The 23,875-nt window shown below is 41.0% G+C and overlaps 2 protein-coding genes across 4 annotated transcripts in view; one reads left to right on the forward strand and one right to left on the reverse strand.

The window, feature by feature from the left end:
• Nucleotides 1-1,696: 1,696 nt before the first annotated feature.
• LOC134299571 (WASH complex subunit 1-like) lies at nucleotides 1,697-6,557 on the reverse strand. Its single transcript, XM_062982750.1, has 2 exons — nucleotides 5,801-6,557; nucleotides 1,697-2,071 (listed from the first exon to the last, which is right to left on the reverse strand). Exons 1-2 carry the CDS (start codon nucleotides 6,555-6,557, stop codon nucleotides 1,947-1,949), a joined length of 882 nt encoding a protein of 293 aa, XP_062838820.1. The 3' UTR covers nucleotides 1,697-1,946.
• The window catches only part of hipk2 (homeodomain interacting protein kinase 2), a 188,903-nt gene continuing 171,153 nt past the window's right edge, over nucleotides 6,126-23,875 (forward strand). For 2 of the 3 annotated variants that reach the window (XM_003220899.4, XM_003220900.4), the window contains exon 1: nucleotides 6,127-6,574. In XM_003220899.4, coding sequence (XP_003220947.2) covers nucleotides 6,556-6,574 — 19 coding nt within the window. In that variant the 5' untranslated portion in view covers nucleotides 6,127-6,555. Of the gene's footprint in view, nucleotides 6,575-23,875 lie in introns of all 3 variants that reach the window. The other variant, XM_008110548.3, reaches the window with a different exon arrangement.

Genomic DNA, 23,875 nt, shown 5'->3' on the forward strand with positions numbered 1-23,875 from the left:
GCCCCAGGGAAATGCCCTGAAGACAAGTTACAAGAAAAGAGCTGGCAGTGCCAGGGCAGAAATTGAGCAAAAGGGATGGATCGCTTAAAATGAACACAGGAGGGGGCTCCGTGCCTGTCACTCTCAATACAGAGACACTCTTCTGATGTGACTCTTTTCAGGGTGGGAGTGGAGGGGATACATAAAGCAACAGTATAGGTTTATTTCACAATACTCATAAACATACTGCTTACCGCACACCCTTTTTTAAAAAAAGAGGAGAAAAGAGGCAGCAACTCAGCACTCCTTATCTTTAAACAAGAGCCACAGAGTTTGTGTTTGTGTGAAACAAAGAAATGCAGAGCTGTTGAATAAAGGATCAGGAATCTGTCTTAGCTGACTTCTAAATACTGTGTCATAAAATGTGTGATGTAAGAATATGATGTACTATTTTTTTTAAAAAAATCATGAAATGTAATAGGGTGAAGAGTCAAGAATAAATATTTTATAACTAATATTACCAATAAGGTATGTTACGCAATGAATTTCTGCAACCAAGAGCAGACGCTTTTGTTGTTTAGAGCAGCCTTCCCAAACTTTTTTTTTACCCTGGAGAAACCATTGAAATAATATTGAGGTCTAAACACACTAAAGGCACTAGATCTCATCTGATTTTATAAACTAAGCAGGGTCAATTATGTTTCGGATAGGAGATCGCCAAAAAAATACCAGGTGCTGTGGGCTATATTTCAGAGGAAGGGACTGTCAAAACCTTCTCCGAGTCTTCCTTGCATAAGAAAACCCCATGAAATGTATAAGACAGCAGGTGACTTGAAGCCATACAGAGAGAGTGTCACTTAGAAACTTATATTGACCCCCTAAATTCCATAGGTTTTGCCAGTTCCTTCCTCTGAAATATTTGTTGGCAGTCTCCCATCCAATTTCTAACTTTGGCAAACCCTGCTTAGTTTCCAAGATCAAACAGAACTGGGGTCTTTAAGATATTTAAGCCATTTATTATATTCACAGTATAGCTAATCTGAATTTTCACAAAACCACATGTGACCTCTTGTGGAATTTTACTATTCCAGAGAACCTTGTTTAGGAAAAGAGGAAGATTATATTACAGATGGATATATTAAATCAAATAAGTCCATTTGGTTCTGAATTTACAAGGCCTGGGGAGGGATTTTGCTTATCCCAGTTTAAGGCCTCTAAAGCATGTTTCTGCTGTGCATCGTGTAATCACTGCATCTTTGAAATGCCTTCACCAAAATTCGTGGATGTTCAAGTTCCATTATATGCAATGGCATAGTAAATAGTATCCTTTATATAAAATGGCACAACCAAGTTTGCTTTTTGGAATTTTCAAAAACATTATCAAGCTGTGGGTGCAGAACCTAAGTAGGGAAGACCAGCTTCACAGTGACTTTATATTATGGCTTTGAGTCTGGTTCCAGAGAGGAAAGGGGGTTCAAATAGATATAACAATAACTCAGAAATCAATAGCGAAATTATTTGTTGGAAGTACAGTACTTTGATTGGATTTTCCTGCATGACAAAGCCTGGACTGGATGGTCCTTGTGCTTCATTCGTAGCTTTGACCCTTTACAAAGGAAGAAGAGGACAAGAAAGAAGAAAGATGAGCCTCCAGATTGTAGAATAAATGTTGTTTGACACTACTAATTGTCATGACTAAATTATATGGAAGCTATAGTTTTTTTATATAATTAATGTTTTTATTGTAAACAGGTAGAATAATATCAAAACCAGTCACCATTTCAAAATACATACAAAATGTTATTCTCTTAATATTCTTAACATTGATGACTCCACCTTTATCTCCCACTTGTGTCTGTCGATATTACTCTCCTCCCACTCCTCTTTCCCCGCACCCTCTAGGAACAATATTTTCCTTTATTCAGATATTATTTTAAATGATGAAATGTGGAGAGAGAATGGTTCAGTTATTTATATTTGCCTTTTCCTTTGACGTTATCTATCAATCTTCCCCATTTCAGATTCCAGTCCTTGATTCGGCTTGATGTGTATTTGGTTCTTCTTTCAAGGATATAATCCTGGAGCATGAAGTCTGCAAGATATTCAAACAATTTTTTAACGTACCATTTTCTGTGCTCTTTCCAACCCAATCCCACAATTGCTTGGGCAGCGACTGTCGTGTTTTATAATTTTCACCCAATCTTTAATGTTTTTGTTCTTGTCTAGTTTCTGGGTGAAGAACTCTTTTTTTATTCAACACCAATTTATGCCCTATTAATTCTTCAATTTCCTTCTTTACCTTGTTACAAGATTTTTGTACTTTGTCACAAAAATTTGGCGGGGTAGAAATATAGAATCATAGAATCATAGAGTTGGAAGAGACCTCATGGGCCATCCAGTCCAACCCCCTGCTGAGAAGCAGGAAATCGCATTCAAAGCACCCCCGACAGATGGCCATCCAGCCTCTGCTTAAAAGCCTCCAAAGAAGGCGCCTCCACCACACTCCAGGCAGAGAGTTCCACCACTGAACAGCTCTCACAGTGAGGAAGTTCTTCCTAATGTTCAGGTGGAATCTCCTTTCCTGTAGTTTGAAGCCATTGTTCTGTGTCCTAGTCTCCAAGGCAGCAGAAAACATGCTTGCTCCCTCCTCCCTATATCTTCCCCTCACATTATTCATGGCCATCATGTCTCCTCTCTGCCTTCTCTTTTGTTGTTGTTGTTTATTCATTCAATCACTTCCAACTCTTCATGACCTCATGGACCAGCCCACACCAGAGCTCCCTGTCAGCCATGGCCACCCCCAGCGCCTTCAAGAACCAATGACTTCAAGAACACCATCCATCCATCTTGCCCTTGGTCGGCCCCTCTTCCTTTTTCTCTCCATTTTCCCAGCATCATTCTCTTCTCCAAGCTTTCCTGTCTTTTCATGATGTGGCCAAAGTACTTCATCTTTGCCTCTAATATCCTTCTCTCCAACCTTTCCTTCTGCAGGCTAAACATGCCCAGCTCTTTAAGTCACTTCTCATAGGGCTTGTTCTCCAGATCCTTGATCATTTGATTTGCTCTCCTCTGGATACATTCCAGCTTGTCGACATCCCTCTTCAATTGCAGTGCCCAGAATTGGACACAGTGTGATTCCAGGTATGGTCTGACCAAGGCAGGAGGGAATGCCTCTGGGATGTGACTATACAGCCCAGAAAACTCACAGCAACCTTTTCATTCTGGCCATGAAAGCCTTGGACAATGCACCATTAGGGATTGTGGGAGATGGAAGTTCAAAACACCTGGAGGGCCGAAGTTTGCCTATGTCTGGCTGCCAGTTTGCTATTGAGCATAATTCAAAGTGCTGGCTTTAGCTTATAAAGCCCTAAACAGCCCTGGCCCAGTCCAAACACATCTCCCTCTATGAACCATTGCGGAGATTAAGATCTTCCAGGACCTGCTCTTGATCCTGCCACCGTCACAGGCGTGGTTGGCGGGGATGAGAGACAGGGCCTTTTCAGTGATTGCCCCTCGGCTATGGAACTCTCTCCCTGGTGAGATTAGATCAGCCCCCTCCCTCCTGTCCTTTAGAAAGATGGTGAAGACCTGTCAGAAGCAGCCTGGGGGTACAAGTTATAATGTATTTGCAAACACAAAGTTTTAAAAACTTGGCATTCTACTAAATGTCCTTTGACCAGTAGCTGGCCACTTGGGAGTGCCTTTGGTGTTGCTGTAAGGTCCTCCATTGTGCATGTGGCAGGGCTCAGACTGCATAGTAATAAGTGGTCTGTGGTTTGTGCTTCTCCACACTCACATATCACGGACTCCACTTTGTAGCCTCATTTCTTAAGGTTGACTCTGCATATTGTGGTGCCTGAGCGCAGTCTGTTCAGTGCCTTCCAAGTCGTCCACTCTTCTGTGTGCCCAGGAGGGAGTCTCTCATCTGGCGTCAGTCACTGATTGAGGTTCCAGGTTTTAGCCTGCCACTTTTGGACTCTCGCTTGCTGAGGCGTTCCTGCAAGAATCTCTGTAGATCATAGAAAAGTATACCTTGATTTAAGGCATTGGCGTGCTGGCTGATATCCAAACAGGGGATGGGCTGGTGATGTCCCTGCCTTGGTCCTTTCATTGCTGGCTTCTACTTCCAGGGGGATGTGGGTGGTGCAATGCCGGCTAGACAGTATATTGAGGGCAGTGCAATGATGACTGGAGCCAGGATGGTGTCCTGAATTGGTTATTCAGCTGATGTTAAAGTAGATATAACTGATTTTAATGTTTTTAATGTTTGTGTATATTTATAACAGGATTGGTGAGAAAGCTTCAGTGAGACACCTTTTCCCCATGATAACTCTTTTAGGAGTGAATTTCCCTTCTTAGGGGTAGATTTCTCTCACTTTTTGTTGTCTCACCCCCTTTCTTGTAAGTCGATATTTGTAACTAGAGGACTGCCTATTCGAGAGAGAACTCACAGCCATGAAACCCATTGGGGGAGTCACATACCTTCAGCCCCAGAGAATTCTGTGGTAGTGTCACTTTAGGACAATGATTCCCAGCCTGTTTGCTGTGGCCCAATGGTGGGGCGGCAAGACCTAAAATAAGGTCCACAAGACATGCGGGGAAAACCAGCTTTAGATTATTAAATATGTACTAGCTTGGAGACCTGGCGGTGTCCGGGTCATTTGAGAAAGGCATTGTTTGCCTGTGTTCGAAGTTTAGTGTAGATCCAGTGTCAGCTGGGTTCAGTTGGTGCAGGGAACTACAACTCCCATATGCACAGGCCTGTAGCGAGGGGGGGGGGGGTTAGGGGTTCAACCCCCCCCCCCCGAAATTTTCAAAACCCCTCCTGAAATTTTTTTCTGGCTACGGCCCTGCATATGCAAGTGTCTTCATACACAGTCCACCCCCCCTCCCAACACCGCCTGGATGCAGGTGAACTATAATTCCCTTTCCCCCAAACTTGTGCAATATGTCGTATTGGTTGTGGGGGCTCAGTGTGCCAAGTGATTAGATTAGATAGATTAGATTATTGTATGATGTCCCGGCATGGAATGCTTGCGGTATATATGTTGTGCTCCGCCCTGGGTCCCCCTCGGGGTGGGAAAGGCGGAAGAGAAATGTTATAAATAAACTAGCTGTGCCCGGCCACGCGTTGCTGTGGCAAAGTGGTGGTGGTATTGGTTAAAATTGTGTAATTTTTATTTGATGTTATTTGTATTTTTTTAATAAATTTTATTGTAAGTTATCTTTTTATTATATTTTATTATTTTCTTGTATTATTTTTAGTTATTTTCTGATATAGTATTTTATTGTATTAATTTTTTAGTGTTTTTAATTATTTTTTAGTGTTTTTAATTATTTTTTATTGGGTTGCTAGGAGACCAAGATGGAGGAGCTTAGCCTTCTAACTGGCAGCAATTGGATAAAAGCAATTATTCCTCTCTCTCTAATTAGGACTTTATTTTTCTTTTCTTTTCTTTTTGTTGTATCAACCTAGAGCTGTGGATGATGGGTTGTGTTGTCAAATTTAGAGGTTGGGGGGCCTGTAGTTTTGTTGTTTTGTGGGTCGCCGTGATGCCATCACTCTTTTATATAGATAGATAGATCCTAGATCCCAGCTCCTGCCAACCTAGCAGTTCGAAAACATGCCAATGTGAGTAGACCAATAGGTACCGCTCCGGCGGGAAGGTAACGGCGCTCCATGCAGTCATGCCAGTGGCCACATGACCTTGGAGGTGTCTACGGACAACGCCGGCTCTTCGGCTTAGAAATGGAGCTGAGCACCAACCCCCAGAGTCGGACATGACTGGACTTAACGTCAGGGGGAAACCTTTACCTTTACCTTTAGGCGACTGCGGGGTAAAGTTTCCCACAAGTGGAGAGCGAAAGCCATGCCACACCTCCTTCTTTCTCTTCTTTTTCCCCGGACGGGGTGGGCTGGTCCCCTCCCCTCGTTTCCTCCCCTTCCCTTCCTCGACCAGTGCCCACGATCCCTGGTCCCCTTTTGTTTTCCCTCCCTTTGCCTCCCTCCCTCCCTCCTTCGGGGAAGAGAGCCGCGATCCGTGCCATCGGCGCTTGATTATTTGCAAACTGCCTGTGCCTTCCCTCTGCCCCCCCCCCCCCTCCTCTCTCTCTCTGGCTTTCTCTCCTCGCTCGCGTTGCTTCTCCGGCAACTTTTGCAGCTCTCTCCCCGCAGGACCGGCATGAGGAGCTAGCGGAGAAAGACCCCGTTCCGTCCCGGGGGGGAGGATCCTTCCCGGTTTCCCGGCTGCCTCCCCGCTCCCCTCCCAGGAAGACCTGGGCTCGCAGTCCCCGGAGCGGCGCGGGGAGAAAGGGATGCGGGCAGGAGGCGGCGGGGCGACGCTTTGGCGGCGGCTGCAACGGAGGCTCCGCTCCGGAGAGACCCAGAGTCGGCTCAAGATGGCAGATTGCGATTGAGTTTTTGCCACGCCGGGGGAGGGAGGGGGGCCAGGAGGAGGAGGAGGAGGAGGAAGAAGACGAGGACGAGGCCCCCCTCGAAGGAGAACACACACACACACATCCACAGCCACACCACCCTGCTCTCGTGGCCATGAATAACAGGCAAACCTCGCACCCATGGCCCCCATGTACGAAGGTAAGGAGCCCTTTCTTTCCCATCGGTGTGTGTGTTTGTGTATTTGGGGGGGGGGGGGTATTTAAAGCGGAGCAAACCCGGCAATTGGGGAGGATGGGAGCGGGGGTTAGAGGAGAAGGATGACCCCCGATTTGGGGAACACCCCCTTTCATTATGGGGAGCGGGGGGGGGGTCTTCTATACTCTCCCCTCCGCTTTGTGTCTATGGGATTGTCCGCCTGTGTCTCGGAGGATGGCTCTGGCTAGGTAGACAGGGCTGCTTTACATAATAATAACAGTAATAATAATGTATGACTCCTACGACTATTCGCCTTCTCTACCAAGGCTGGTGCTTCACTAAACTGAAACTATGCTTCACTAAACTGCAACTATTGTGATATTTTATATTATTTCATGTCATAGGACTACTTTTACTATGCTTCATACTATTATATTATAATTATTGTATTTTATATTACTACTTTCATTATATTTTATAATAGTTATATTTTATATTATTTCATGTCATATGACTACTTTTACTATATTTCATAGTAATATACTATAATTACTATATTTTATATTACTATTTTTATTATATTTTATATTATAATTATTGTATTTTATATTATAATTATTATATTTTATACTATTTTGTATCATATTACTTCTTTGATATTTCATATTATATGATAATTGTTATATTTTATATTATTTCATGTAATATTACTACTTTTATTATATTTCATAGTAATATACTATAATTACTATATTTTATATTACTATTTTTATTATATTTAATATTATAATTATATTTTATATTATTTTGGTCATATTACTACTTCTATTATTTTTCATATTATCATAATTATATTTTATATTATTTTATGTCATATTACTACTTTTAATATTTTCCATATTATTATAATTACATGTTATGTTCTTCCTTTTATTATATTTTATATTATAATTGTTATATTACTTTATGTCATATTCCTACCTTTATTATATATCATATATTATTATTATTATTTTCTTTTGCTATTTTTATTATCTATTATATTATAGTTATATTTTATATTATTTTATGTCATATTACTAATTTTATTATATTTCATAATATATTATAATTATTATATTACTACATTATATTTTATATTATTATTTTTATATTATGTTGTGCATTAATACTGTTATTGTATTTTATATTATATTATATTACTTAATAGTTTATTATTATATTACATTATTTATTAGTCCTACTTTTATTATATTATTTTATATTATATTATTTTATATGGTGGCTACTTTTTAATATTATTTTATATGTTACTTAATAATTCATTATTATTATTAATATATTATTATTATCATCATCATTTTGAGGGGTTTTTCTCCCCTTCCTGCTCTCTCCCCGCCCCCTTTCGAGCTGGTCCTTTGGAGAACCTTTCTTCCTCCTCCTCCTCTCCCCCCTCCCCTTTTCCCCCAGGGACGAGACATTGCGGGAGGTCTAGACTATCCGGGGACTCGGCCCAGGCTTAAGCCGGCAAAGTCTCGCTGTGGGAACAATGCCTTTTGACAGGCGGTTGCCCGCAATCGCCGGCCTCGATCCTCAGTGTAAGAACCCACAGAAAGTCCTGCAGCTGCGTCACTTTCTGGCCCCCATCTCCCCGCCCTTGCCATTCGTGGGTCTGGGCAGCTGGGTGCCTTTGCAGTGCCTGAGGTTTTATTTTGATCCTTTTAGTATGAAACATGGGAATCCTTGCTATATAGGTAGAGATCTACACTGCTGAATGGATGCAGCTTGACACCCCTTTGAAGTAGGTAAATGTAGATCAGGCAATGTAGATCAGGCATGGGGCAACTTGGGGCCGTCCAGGTGTTTTGGACTCCGACTCCCACCATTCCTAACAGCCTCAGGCCCTTTCGCTTAAGCGGCTGAGGGGGAAAAGGAAGGGGCCTGAGGCTGTTAGGAATGGTGGGAGTCGGAGTCCAAAACACCTGGACGGCCCCAAGTTGCCCTATGCCTGGTGTAGATACACCCACATCCAAAGGAAGTGTTTTGTATTTATGAAAATATCACAATGGGTCTCTTTCGCCTCTCGTTAAAGCCGGGGCTTCTTTTGGTTTTGAGCTAAAACAAGCCCCAGTTTGGCACTGAGTTGACTAAAGTCCATGAAGTTGTCTTTTTTTATATGTATTTTACTCTGGATCTTATTCTCAGTTGCTTTCCTTGTCCTTTCCCCAAGCTTAACGGGGGGGGGGGGGGGGGGGGGGGGGGGGGGGAAGAAAACCTGTCATAATTAGAATCGCCTTTTGATCACATTTTGAACTACTCTTTGGCCGTGTAACAGCGTTACAGTAATTGCATTGCAGGTATGCACCTTGTTTGTCCTTTGATACGCCAAATTGCCTTTCTTTGACTTCGGTGGGAAAACCGCAGGGCGCGTCTACACCTCAGAATGAATGCAGTTTTAACACCATCTTAATTGCCATGGCTCAATGATATGCAATTATTAGAGCTATATCAGGACGGTAAATAAAGAACAACACTCAGAAAACTGAGGAATTACAAATGTGAATCAGTCAGGGCCAGCTAACACCTCCCAACAAAGGATCCCCCCAGGCAGTAAGCAGCTAGACCTTGAAGCTGAAAGGCTATTCAATGCTAGTCAAGGTGGCCAATTGCAACATTCACACTTGCCTCAAATAGACAATAGTTATTTCGCCCCCCCCCCCTGTACATTGCATAGATATACAAACCCCGCTTGCCTAGTTTCCAACAACCTCTGAAGATGTCTGCCATTGATGTGGGCGAAACATCAGGAGAGAATGCTTCTGAAACATGGCCATATAGCCTGGAAAACTCACAGCAACCTATTAGAGCTATAGTTTTGTAATGTTTTTAGCCTTTCCTGCCAAAGAATGCTAAAGATCTCAGGATTGTATAGCATACAGCCAAGGCAGTTAAAGCAGTATCAAACTGCATTCATTCCACACTGTAGAATTGGTGCACAATCTGCCTGCCTGGGAAGTGAGACTTTTAGCCTTCTGAAAAATAAAGGCGAGGAAACTCACAGAAAACCCAGCCTTAGTTCTTTCTCTTTGCTTTTCTCGAGATATAAAGTTACCGATCTGAAAGCCGATGGCAGCAGAGGTCGATTTTAGTGAAATATTGGATCTGGATTTGTGGGCATTAATGTGTTTTTTCAATGCTTTTCCAAAAGGAAAGGGAGAAAGCAACCAGTTATTGTTCCAAGGTTTTTCTCCTCCTCCTCCCCCCTATTCCAGATGGTGAACCTTTCAGGTCAAAAGGTAGCCATGGGGGGGGGGGGTGGAGGAAAAGGCACAATAAAAGGCATAATAATATTAAGAAGAAATGGATTTCAAGAAGGTTATGAGAAGACAGGGAGGGCGAGAAGCAAACGAGAGGCCTTCTGTGGGTGCAGCCAACAAAGAAGGAGAGTTGTATTATTAAATATTATTTCGTTTTGAAAAATAATCTAAAGAGATCGAATCTGACTGGTTTTTAAAAAAGGTTTGTTTTTACAGACCTCCCTAAAGCGCCCTCTGCTGGATGATTGTGTTGTGGTGGTCTTTTCTGGGAAAGTAACTTCTGTGCGAATTACCCTCGTTTTAATGACCATGTGACAATCATAGAATGTGTATTCTAGCCCACACTTTGCACACGAGCATCTGTTTCATGTTTATCTTAGCTGTTGCGCCATCAGTTGAGGGCCCCATGCATGTGAGTGTCTCATGTTACCTAACAAACAACAGCCCTGTAATGTAGGATGGGCTGAAGAACGTGAGACAGCAGTTGGCACAGTGAGCTTCCTGGCTTCAGGGATGGATCCAAACACAAGCCTGTCCTGATGTTAATGCAGTTTGACACTTGGTTGTTGTGAGTTTCCCAGGCTGTATGGCCATGATCCAGAAGCATTCTCTCCTGATGTTTCACCCAGATCTATGGCAGGCATCCTCAGAGGTTGTGAGGTTTGTTAGAAACTAGGCAAGTGAGGTTTATATATCTGTGCAAGGACCAGGGTGAGAGAAAGAACTCTTGTCTGTTGGAGGCAAGTGTGAATGTTGCAATTAATCACCTTGATTAGCATTGAAAAGTCTTGCAGCTTCAAAGCCTGGCTGATTCCTACCTGGGGGAATCCTTTGTTGAGAGGTATTAGCTGGCCCTGATTGTTTCATGTCTGGAATTCCCCCTGTTGGCTTGAACTGCCATTGCTCAATGGGACGGAGTCATGGGAGGTGTAGTCTTACAAGGTCTTTCATAGAATCCTAGAGTTGGAAGAGCAGGAAAATCACATTCAAAGCGCCTCTGCCCAAGATTGTGGTGTCTCGTCGAACTAAAACTCCCATGCATCATGGCAGTTAAAGTGATGCCAAATTGTATTATTTCTACAGTGCAGATGCACCCGGAAACTGCCCCTTAAACATTATACTTCATTGGCTTTTGATACTGTAGTGTAAAACTATGGTTGTTGTTGAGCTCCCTTGTCCGTCAGCCTTAGTCAGTAGTGAGGCATGATGGGTCTTGTAGTTTATCTGGAAAGTGAAAGGTAGCAAAGCTCCTATTATCATCTTTCAGTTTTAACCACATCATTGCTATCTTGCAGTCTTATTGAAATGATACCCAGATGGTTTGCTTCCTTTCCCCCCATAATGTGAGCCTTGGGATGGGATTCAAAACATGAAGCTACCTTGGGGAAAAGTCAGGACATAAATCAACAAATAGTAAACTTGACAAATATCTAACCCACATTTTTCCTGTATATCTTGCTATGCACCTGAGCAACATATGATTTTACCTAGAACTTTGCACTCAGTGATTTTACAGTGAAGGAAGTGATACATACTTCATATGCATTTTTCCGGTATGCATAGGGCCAGCCCTAAAATAGTTGATGCTGGTGGAGAAGTGTTGGTAGAGAGTGCAATGACTGCCATGTAACTCAACCTGTGCATGAATGGTTTTTGCCTTCAGGTGCCTGGCAAACCTGTCTTCTTACCAAAGTTAAAGGAAGATTGAACTACTAGTTTGGTCTGCTTCCCTATGTGAAGTTGTGCAGGGGGGGTGTATCCATGCCATCTTCAGAGGTGTAATTATACATTTGAGGGACAAGCATTGTATTTAGGAGATTTCAAAAAGGCAGGCAGCTGTGTTGATTCATGACAATAAACCATTTCTCATGTCTTTAATTTTAATCAGGAGCAGGTCTTTTGTAGAGCTAATGGGCCTTGGTTGTGTGTTTATGAGCAAACCACTAGAAAATAGAGGGATTACTCATCAGTCTGATACTGCTGACAAATCCCTACATTAGCAGTAAAATAGTTCTCATGCTTTCATTTCCATCCTGGGTAGGTGTTTTGTAGAGCTTAGAGGTGTGTTGAAGAGCAAGAAGAAAAATACTGCTGGCGAAATCTGCCCTTTCTCCCCCAGTAACTCTTAAGGTTTGGATCTAAGATCAGAAGGAATAAGGAAACCCTAAAGGATGGTGATTATGAATGATGCCATTGTCTCTGCTCATCAAAAAGTCCTGGCATTTGGACCCTGTGAGTTCTGGCTCTGCTACCATACTGATCACTATGTTCTTTGCCTTAGGCCAACGAAAGTTTGGTCTACTGTGTGTTTATCTCTTGGTAACCATTACGGTTGCCAGGTGAAATAAAGAATGGGGCTCCTGTACATTTAAGGGTTGTACAGGTGAGAGAATGTTCACAGGTACTAACTGCAGGAGAAGCAGAACTTCATGGAATTTCCTTTTATAGATAACTACTAGCTTTGCCCGGCAACGTGTTGCTGTGGCTTATGGGAATCCTTTGTTGGCCAGGTGGAATAGCAGTGAATAGCCTTGCAGTCTCAAAGCCTGGCCGTTTTCTGGAGTAGCTGGAGCTTTTTGTTGTATGAACGTAGAGGTATGGATGAGGGGTTGTGCTGCCAAGTTTAGTGTAGTTTTGTTGTTTTGTCCTAGGCCGAAATTTGATTACCCTTTTATATATATAGATTAAAAGCACAGGTTCCTTATTTCACGTGGCAACCTTAATGACTATAGACCTTGAGGAGAAAGGATTTGTATATGGGAATACGGCACTCTTTGTTTCCTCAGCTGGATCAGTTCAGGCATACACCTTCAAAACATTAAAATATGGTTTAAATATGCATTTCTGGCCCTTGATTCATTTCACTATTCTTGGAGTGTAATTAGTATGTGAGGCAGTTGCTTTTTAAAAAGGTATATTTAAACAATGCAGAAATTAAAAAACTATATCCATAATAGTCCATTCACATATGTGCTCAATCATGTAATATTGCAGATATACAAATAAAAACCAGGCTCACATCTATAATTATTCAGTGCAGAGCGACCCAATGATGTATACATGTATTGTGTATACATGTGATCCTCCCTTGGATGCCCTTAAATCATATTGAAATAAATGGAGCACATCAACTGTTGTTAACTAAACTTGTTCCATTCATTCTGTCCATCTGAAGAATGGAAACCAGGAAGCCATATGCCAGACCATATTATCTAGCCCAGTCATGGCTCCTCCAGCTGGCAGCATTTTTCCAAGGTCATAGTTTACTTAAACATTTTAAATCTGGAAATACTGGAGACTGAATTCAAACATTTACATAAAATGCATGTGTTCTGTTCGAGAACTTGGAACAGATATTTTGCTGGATGACAGCTCCCAGAATCCCCCATGGTCTATAATCTTTATAGGATCTGGGCCCATCTATCCTGAGCCTGTCTTATCATGCATGGCCTTGTTGCTGTTTTGCTGAATGGCTTGCCTCTCCATACAGCCCAAAGTATTATGACTCCTAAAAAGAGATACTGTCACTTTTGTTCAGTCATGTAATTATTTATAGAAAGACTACCAGGAAAGAAATTTGCTGGGATGTATCAGACAGGACCCTGTCCTTGGCAGGATTTACGACTCAAAAATCTTCAGAGTTTAGGCAGGTGCCTTAAAGATTAGTAGGTGATGGGGCCCATATGACTAATAGGGAGGGAAATCCACTCTGGGATTTAGTCTGAACTTTAGAAGAACTCTTCAAAGTGCCAAAAGTGTTTTTGATTCAGCACTCTGGAAAGTACAGACTAGCTACAGTTAGCCCTCCACACTTGCTGGGGTAAGGGGCACAAGTCCCTGAATGCGATTTTCCTGCTTCTTGGCAGGGGGTTGGACTGGATGGCCCATGTGGTCTTTTCCAACTCTATGATTCTAAGTGTGAAAAACCATGAATAAAGACATTTATATCTTACCTGAAAGAAAACATCTCTAGGAATTTCTAGGTCTTCTAGCATGACGATGGCCAGCCTCTCTGGGAGTCTGACCAAATAATCCCATTGGGGAATTAAGGTATTCTTAGAAAACATGTATTAAATCAAATCCATGAATATTCAGATCTGCAGTAATCAAAACTGCAAATGTGGAAGGAATGACTATAAAACCCAGCACTGACATATTGACATAGAAGACACAACTTGAAGATTGGTGACATAAGAACAGACCAAAGTTTGATCTAGTTCAGCATTCTGTTGCCAGAAAAGTTGTATGGGCCTAAATGCATTTTCCATCTCAACATCCTCAACCACTGGGGAGGCAGATTCTCTGCAATACTGGAGGAAATATGTAGCCATCATTAGTGGTATCTATCTTCGGAAATATGTAGCCATCATTAATAGTATTTCTCTGTGGATTGGTCTGATCTCCTTTTAAAGTTGGCAACCGTTGCTCCTTCATGCTGAAGTGAATTCCATTGTTTAATGATGTGCTCTGTGACAAACGACTTCCTTTTAACCATCAACCCAGTTCTTAATGATCCCCTCCAGAATATGTATCTGTCCTAAATATCCTTTTCAGGGAGTTGCATGAGAAATACCAGCTAGGAAGGACAAAACTTGGGGTGCTTCTTTAAGTTTTACCTTTCTTTAGTACCATCTCACATATTCTGTAATATGTGGCAAACCTGGATGTGCACTTAGGAGGGATCTATAGCTGATCCTCTTTTCCTGTGTGACACACATGTTTTCTCTCCACATTCTGTCCTGAGATCAGCACTTAAAGGCTGATGCTTGAAAAGTGTACCATGTGAACAGACATGGGTTAGAAAGTTTGTTGTTGCCTTCTGAGCTTTGAGCAAGATTTTCATCATCAGCTATTTGGATGTAATTTTCATATGAAAGATACAAAACTGAATGTTGCAGTCCTTAATATCTCAGAATATAAAATTGTATGGACAGTGAAAATATGAGATAAGAGACAGTTGTGGCTGGTAGGCTCCCATGTCAGAGAAACACTAAAGTTGCTTGTTTTGGGCCAAATTAGCCAGAGTTTACCAACCTCCAATCTGATCTCAGAAGCTAAGTAGGGTTAGCCCTGGCTAGCATTTGAATGAAGTCCATCAAGAAATGCCAAGTGCAGTGGGTTATATTTCAGAGGAAGGAAACCAAACCACCTCAGAGTATTCCTTGCAACAGAAAACCCTATGAAATTCATAAGTCCAAGTGACTTTGAAGTTACATATACACAAGTTTAATATCACACATGGCAATATTCAAAAAACACCAGGAGAACATTTTGTTCTCCCAAAGCTGGCTGTCAGATGAGGCTACTCCTCAACTACGAAACTTTAGTGACAGATTATCAAGTAAAAAAAAAAACTGAACACGACCTCAGGAAGAGGTCAAACTCTGTGGTTGGGATCATATGAGGGCTTTTTATCTCATTAAAATAACCAGGATTTTATTGGGTAGATTCATGGCAAAGTGGCATCATAGTGTTTTATATATGTATTCTCAAAGACATGTCTCTAAAGGCAAGAAATCATGTTTGATTTTGAAAGCTAAGCAGGGTCAGTCCTGGTTAGCGCTTGGATGAGAAACTACCAACAAGAAATAGGTGCTGTAGGCTATATTTCAGAGGACGGAAATGGCAAACCCCCTCTGAGCATTCTTTGCCTAAGAAAGTCCTATTAAATTCATGGGGTCACTAAGTCAACAGGTGGCCTAAAGACACACACACAGAGGAATTGAACATGTTTTGAAAAACAATGTAATACCTTGGACAGATCTTTTGGAGTTCAGCCTAAAAACCAGAGCAGACTCACCACCTCACTAGCCATTCTTCAGAAGGTGCTTATTTTTATTCTTTCCACTGATCCACCTAGCCTGGTATGGTTCATTTTGACTGGCACAAAGTCTTTACAGTTTTAGGCAATGTTCTACCAGTCCTACATGATAATTGAACCTGGAATGTCTACCTCATCCAGAGAGGTACTTAAAATCTCCTCCAGTGTTCCTTTGTTCCTTGCTATAATTTATGGATGACTAATGAACCATTTTTCCTTGTTCATCATAAATTATGCAGATTAGGAAAAATGCTCATATTAACCTATATCTTAGTTTAGTCATGAGTAGAGTGGTCCTATTGAATCAGATATATTTATCTACAGTACTTGTTGACTCATCATCCAAGAGGATGTTTCAATGGGTCTGCTGTAGGAAGCAACAGGAATCTAACAATTGTGAGTAATTTATCTGACTTTAAAAGTTTAGAGAGTTGGGGTGGCAGATGATGAGGAAAAGGAGTAGAGGCTTTCTCGATGTGAAAACTTTACAAATATGCACAGATTATAGCCCGAAAGGAAAATCTCTTGGGGTTAACTAGCATTGCATCCCATCTGGTCACAAAATGTACAGTTCCTGGAGGCTTCTAGGAACATAGTTGCTATTTTGGTGAGATATATATATATATATATATATATATTCCCACTTGGGGATTCTTATATGGCCCCATAGGCCGCATTTTATCCATCAGCCCCAGTACAAGTTAAATCAATGGAAAATTGCCCTGATTTCAATATCTACAGTTTCTCCAGATTTTATCATATATGGTCCAAAAAAAAATAATTTTTGTGGGTATATTGCATATTAATATGTCTTTTTAAAGGAAGAAACTCGCCAGTTCAATTACATGTTGGCTATATAATGCTTTCCCATTGTGTATGATGGTTGCTTCTTTCTGGGTTGCTACATTGCATTGTATTGTCTTTAAAATATTTGTAAACATGTAGCCTGGTGTTTACATAACTGGTGGGTTAACATTGTTAAATCCTGCACAAAAGACTTCTATTCCAAGGCTGGAAATATAGTCAGCCTCCCACATTTGTGGTTTGATTGTTTGCAGATATGATTTAATATGGTTACTTGGGAAAGTCTAGCTCCTCCAGCACAATTCAGTGAGCAACTTCCAGTAGAAGCAGTATAAAGTCAGCTTGCATTAATATAGTTATATAATTATCCCATTACCATGTAGAAGTTGATCACAGAGTTGTACTGGAGGACCTAGAAATTCCTAAAGGTAAAAAAGATTTTCTTTTGCCATTTTCCCACTTTCACAGGGGATCCTGCACTCCTAACCACAGTAATGTGAATACTTAACATTCATTCTTCAATGGATATTATTCATTCAGTGAAGCTCCAATGCTTCAGGGGAGGATTTTACTACCTTAACAATATGTGAATGTGTGTCTTACAGATGCAAGATTCAGTCACATACTTTTTGGATACAAAGTCAGCTTGCATTATGTAATATATCTATATAACTAGGCAATGACTATGTCCTGTGTTTCTTCCCCCAATTTTTCCTTGCTCCTTTATTTTGCATTTGCATTTTAAATGTCTCTCTCTTTCTTGCTGGTTGATATATTCTTTAGCATTGAAGCATGGAGAGAGAACTTGCTCACTGTATATGATGTTCCAAGTATGACAGGGCTTACTACCGACTTTCCGTATCCCAATTTTTTTTTCCATTTCAGCTTTCTCAAATATTGTTGGGTTACTGATGAGTCTGATCAATACCATTCTCTGCTGCTGTGTATAGCACGACTCCTGTAAGGCCAATGTGCCTAATTCAAGGTGCCAGGGCTGTTAATTGAACATGTTCACAACACTGCTATCAACAAAGGACGGGTGGTGTGTGGGAGCAGCCATCTTTTCCCAGCAATGTTCCACTTCCACACAAAAGGGCCCTGAGTCACTTGTTATTTTATGGCCCCATTACACCAATCTGACTGTGCTGAAAGGCCCGGGAGTGCCAGCAAACAGCTTCATTTATCATAAGCACTATGATGCACTAGTAATAAATAGATAGACTATACGAATGGTTCAGGCAGTCACTCTAACAGAGTAGCTCAGAGTTGGAGCTGCAAACCATGAAGCAGGACTTTGAGCCTTTTCATGCAAGGCACGCTCAGTGGACTCGCATAATCTGCCAGAAATGGAGAATTAGGAAAGTGCATCAGAACTGCCTTATAACAGGTGAGATTTTGGTTTCATTTAGCCTAAAACTGTGTACTCTGACTGGCAGCTGCACTCTGGGGCCTTAGGTTGGTTTTATACTGCCTAATAATATAGTTTAAACTGTGTTATACGGTCACTGTAGACTCATATGATGCCACTCAGTGCAGTTCAAACTGCACTGTATGGCAATGTAGACGGGGCCTTAGGCAGAAGAGGGTGAGTGGGGAGGGGTGTTTCTGGATAGGGAAAATGTCACTGAAGGTTGTGCCATTTATAGCTGTAGTTCTTGATTTTGTTTTGAAGAATCATACAATATTGTCTTTATCCAGGAGCATTCCTGGGGAATCTCTTGTGAAAGTAAACATTTTTGCACCTACTCCAGACAAGGTTTTTGTTTGCTTGATTCATTTCTCCAGGGCTGCATTTCCTTAGGGAATCTGTTGAGGGCTGCATGTCAACAGTAGACAGGATTCAAGCTAGGTTGCGTGTAGCCCGAATCCAAAAGGGACAGGGGCACCCTGTTTCATTCCATTGCCTTTCTCTTCTTCCTTGTCCTTTGTTCTCTTCCCCTTTTCTAATATCCATTTTTCTTTACTCCACCTCTTCATCTCCTTCTTACCCAGTGAACTTCTAGGAGGAGGAAAGAGCGCTGTTAGGAAAGCATCTTGTCAGATGTCTCTGCCGCTTGTTGGCCTTCTGGCAAAGGGCTTATGTATTTAAGCTAAGGGCTCCCTCCTTGCTCAACTCAAAACTCTCTTCTTCCAGCAGAAGGCTTTTAGAAATTGACTGGAATGGACTTTAATTGTGTGTTGTCTTGTTGATTTTCATCTTCTTTTCAAAAATGGATTTTAAATCATTTTAACTCTATAGTTGTCAAAACAACTTTTACAGAGTCAAAAATGTTGATTTTGTTCTGCATTTATTTTAATAGCCTGTCAATTGTCTTCAGTCTCATTGTTGGGGAAAATGAGGTTATTAATGAATTAATAATCATCAAGTCTGTAGCTGGGGTGGGGTGTTAACCCCCCTCCCCCAAAAGTTTCAGGTTAAAAAAAGCCTGGTTTACACATGAATTTTAACTGGTTAACCAAATCTCCATGCTAAGTCTATGAGAAATAAAAATCAGAGTTTATCTAGAACTTCAAGCACTATCTCAACCAAATTTTGATAATTTATTCACACTATCATTATCTACTTTTCTGCCAATTTACATTAAAATAGCAGCAATAGCCGACATAGTGGAAGTAACCAATTTTTGATGTTGCAGATGTTAAATCAAAAATTTTGATGTGAAGAGGATGTAATTCACTGAAACTGACATCAGAATTGGACTCTCCAGGTTAAATGGCGTAAGAAAAACTTAAGTTTAAATACAATTTATGATGTTTCCGGGTATATACCAACTATGATAGTTTAAAAGTTTATACTTTGCTTTAAAAGTTTATACTTTAATTTCTCCTAAACTATCAAGTATTTTTGAATAGCTAGGTACCAGATTAATGAAATCTTTATGTAGTTTCTAAAAATGTAGTAATATGTGTAAGTCATAGATTTTGATTTTAGATATTCCAATTTAAGGTGAAAATAGTCCAAAACACCTGGGGACCCACAGATTGAGAACCACTGGTATAAGATGTCACGACCCAGGCTGCAGAGCACCAATAACCATACACAGAGGCCAGAACCTATCTAATATCTTTATTGAAGGAATATATAAAGTTAATAAAAACAAATGTAGAAAATAGTTCAGAATTAGACCTTTCAGGAAAGGTCAGAATTAGTCCAAAAAAGCAATGTCCAATAAGAAATATTAAGGTCCAAAGTTGTAATCCAATAACCGAAACACTCACTTTGCCAAGCAAAGTGAGGGGAGATGACAAGGTCCTTTAGTCCATGAAACTTGAGCGAGGCTAGGAAATAACTTGATACTTGAAACAAGGCTTGAACGTGGAACAAGGTAACTAAGAACAAGAACAAGGTCCGTGGAATAACTTGATAAATCCGTGGAACAAGGCAAGGAGTGATCCTGGGAAACAAGGCAAAGTCCGTAGATAAACAAAGGCTGGGAAGCAAGGCGAAGGCTGGATAGCTAGGCAAGGCTTGAGCAGGAGCGAGGCTTGAATCGGAGCGCGCTGTCCAGACACAACTCGCTCCGTAGGCTGACGAATTGACTCCGCGAAGTTACTACGCGGGTAAAACACCTAAATAGAGTCTAGCTTTCCCGCCGAAACAGTTCTCTGGGAATCAGAACCGAAAGCTAACTCTGAGACCAGATGTGAGACTCCCCAAAGATTCTCACGAGAAGCAGTCTTAATTGGCCACATTCTTAGCTGCAATCCTTGCACTCCTGCGCGAAGCTGAATCCAAACTTCTCTGTTGTTTACAAAACTCCCGGCGCAAGAATACGGGAGAAGTAGGCTCTGGGCTTGTTTGACATACTTCTGGGAGACAACTTTCTTGCAGGTGCAAGGTTCCCAGATCTGCCTGGGAAAGATCTGGCTGAGAGGAATCCAGTTCAGACTGGGAAGGTAAAAAACCCAAGTTTTCATCTTCATCAGGAATTACAATGTCCTGAGCAGGACTACAAGGCCCATGGGTCATCACATAAGAGATCTTTCAGAATGCTGTATCTCTGAATATAATCAACATTTTTTCATGAAATGTGGGCACAATTATAGACTGTAATGTAGTTTGATTTGGTTTTTACCCCATGTAATTATCTTTAATAGTTTTTTGAAATATTACAAAAGAACACCTGAAAGTAGTCTCATTACTGCTCAGTTGCTCTTCCCCCTTTCAGAGCTCTCTCTTATGTCGGCCTTCTTGCTCCTCCCACTGGGGTATAAAAGAAGGGCATGAAGCTGTGGGTCATTCCAAACACAGCTGTCTTACTGTGCAATTGTCTGTTAGCTTGAGTAGCTGTTCTGAGACTTCAAGCCCTGTTAGCTGCTGTTAGTATTTCCTTTCATCCACCTGACTCCAGAATATGCCTAAACTTGTATCAAAACAACTGAGTTCATGGCAAAAAAGAAAAAAGAAACCACAAAATTTTGAAGACCAAGAACGCAGCAGTTTGAGAGCCATTGCAGCAGCTGCTACTGATGAAGACCCCAGAACATGCACACCTGGATTGTAGATGTGGAAACTGAGGTGTCTACCACTGATTCATCTATCCAAGCCGTATCAAAGAAACTGTGGAACAGGAGCAAAGACAAGAAGCTGTGCCATTGTTAGACCTTGGACTTTATATGAACAAACCTGCTTCTGATGACCAAGTGAAAGCTCAGTTAGTACAAAATCCATGGACTCCATTGCCAGTATATGCATTTCCTGTGAATAAGAAGAGGCATCTAAGTTTTCAACTGAAATGTTTCAACAGAAATCCCTAGTTAGCCTACTAATTTCATGTACAAGGTGTAAGTACTGTTTGGTATTTGGAGTAGAAGTTGGGGGTAAAGGTGGTCCTCAGAATCTTGGTGGTTTGGTTGCTAAACCATTTGTGCAATGGAAAAATGCAATATGTCTTTAATGGATACAAAAAAAGAAACAACAGAATACCATCAGAACAACTTGTGCTTGGCTGAAAATCTCTTGCTAATTCATAGTGAAAAAGTCTTGATGTAACCTGTCATTATGATAAAAGAAATAAGAAAAAAACCTGAAGAAAACAGAAAGAAACTTCTATTCATAATTTGCTTTAAAAATGTTTCAACTCACCCGCCTTTGCCACCACCACCCCCTGAAATTTTCTTCTGGCTACAGGCTTGATAATCATTATGACTGTGCATAGCTATCCAATCCCCTCCCCCATTCTAAAATGGCAGTAACTTTCCAGAGTTTCAGTCAAAGGCTTCACTTTGATGATGCAAAAGACTGAACCAGGGGCCTGGTGGAATTAGCAAAGGTGCTCTCTCTAACTAACTAGCTTTGTTTTATGCTACTAACAGTCTTTTTCGCAGTTTTGTGCAAAATGAGAACATTGCCCTATTTAGGACAGTGAGCTCTTTGCAAGAATTGGTCCTTAGTAAATGACTAATTTTGCAGCTCCTGTGAAACACTTTGGGATAGCACTATTGAATGCATAGAACGCACCTGTATGGATTTGGTTTTAAAGCGATTTTGTGTGGGAAGGGAACCTATCCCTACAGATAATGATGCATTCAATATTTTAGGAATGGAAAGGCTGTGTGTATGTGCCTTCAAGTGGCTTTCAACCATGAATTTCATAGGGTTTTCTTAGGCAAGGAATACTCAAAGATGTTTTTGCCAGCTCCTCAGGTTTTTGAAAACAAGATAGAATTTCCAGGTATTCTCTGTAAAGCCATTCTTTTAGAAATAATCTGCTGAGAGAGAGCCATAGGCAAATTGTTTTCACCTGATATATTTAGAGCTGATTTTATAATTGAAACATTCTGTTTTATTAAATTAAACATCTAGGACTTTGTAGCTGAGATTTTTTGCTGTCCTCTCCTTGCCTCATTTCACATACAGGTGCAAACTACATTGGCAACTGAATCTAAGGGCCCATCCAGACAGTTCCAAAATGTGGGACATGTCTCGGTTTAATTCAGTTATAACACTTGAATTCTGTGGTATATTGGCAGTTTCAGGAAGTATTTAGAATTTTCAACCAGACGGTGCCTCACCTCACCAGACTACAAATACAGTATTATCCATTTCTTCTACTTGCATCAAACAGATACCATGGAGTCGCCATGGAGAACCTAGCAAATTCCTAGAGAGTATACCTCTCTGGGAATTTTCATGGGCCTTCAGGGTGACGGTATGGTAACTTCCAGTGGAGGCTGTTCTTTTTAATAGAATTTGCTATTATCCATGGTTTCCTTTTTCCACTGTAAGTTCAGGAGCTTATCCCCCATGGATATGGGGTCATACTGTACCAGGACTCTGTAGGATGCAGCCTTGGCAGCTAAAATAGCATCATAGTGCCATAGCTATACAATGTAAAAGAGATCTTACTTCAGAATTCACAACAAAATAGAATCTTCATTAACTCTGATGGCAACCAGCTAGTTGTGTTGTTGTTATGTGTTTTCAAGTTGACTCCTATTTATGACAAGCCTCCCATAAGGTTATTTTTGGCCAGATTTATTCATAGGAAGCTTGTTATTGCTGTCTTTTCTAGGGCAGATAGGAATGTGGTCCAATAGGATCTGAAGAGCCACATTTTCCATGCATGTGACATAGAGCCATGGTTCTTAACCTGGGGTCCCCAGATGTTTTTGCCCTTCAACTCCCAGAAATCCTGACAGCTGGTAAACTGGCTGGCATTTCTGGGAGTTGTAGGCCAAAACACTTGGGGACCCCAGGTTGAGAACCACTGACATAGAGGGACATTGGTTTAGGCCTGCTTGATGATAGAGATGGCATGTGTTTGGATAAGCAGGCATTTCTGATAAATGTTCTGGATTTTGTTTTTGCTGGGAGAGAGAAATAGAAGGCTATAAAACAGATGGGACAAAATAAACCAGAAAGGCGCTCTGAAGCTAATGATGCATTATTCTGTTTTTAGCTGCTTTGTTCTTAATCAAGAGTTGGAAATATATTGGAACGATGCTGTAGTAGTGGGGCAAAATCCAATAGACTTATGCTAGATGATCACAATGGCCCTTTAAAAATCAATAAGCCAGTTCTGAGCAAAATCACTTCTGTGTACATCAACCAGAACAAAATGACCCTGTGAGTACAGCCTGGGAATGGAAGACCTTGTTCGGTATACATGCTTTGCCTGCTATGTTCCATCAGGCCAGCATTCATAAATAGAGTAAATTTCCATCAGCATAAGAAGATCTTGGTAGAAGAAGAGGGAGAGAGGTTATTTTCTTCTTGAGGGGCTTTTGTTAGTCCACAAATAGAAGAAAGCAACCTAGTTTTTCCCATGTATTATTTATTCTATTTTGTCCTCCCCCCCCCCACATATTATACAGCTGTATTGCGATTATTCAACTTAATTGTTGTACAGCAGAGTCTCA

Source organism: Anolis carolinensis, chromosome 5 (assembly GCF_035594765.1).
Source record: "Anolis carolinensis isolate JA03-04 chromosome 5, rAnoCar3.1.pri, whole genome shotgun sequence".
Taxonomy (NCBI): Eukaryota; Metazoa; Chordata; class Lepidosauria; order Squamata; family Dactyloidae; genus Anolis; species Anolis carolinensis.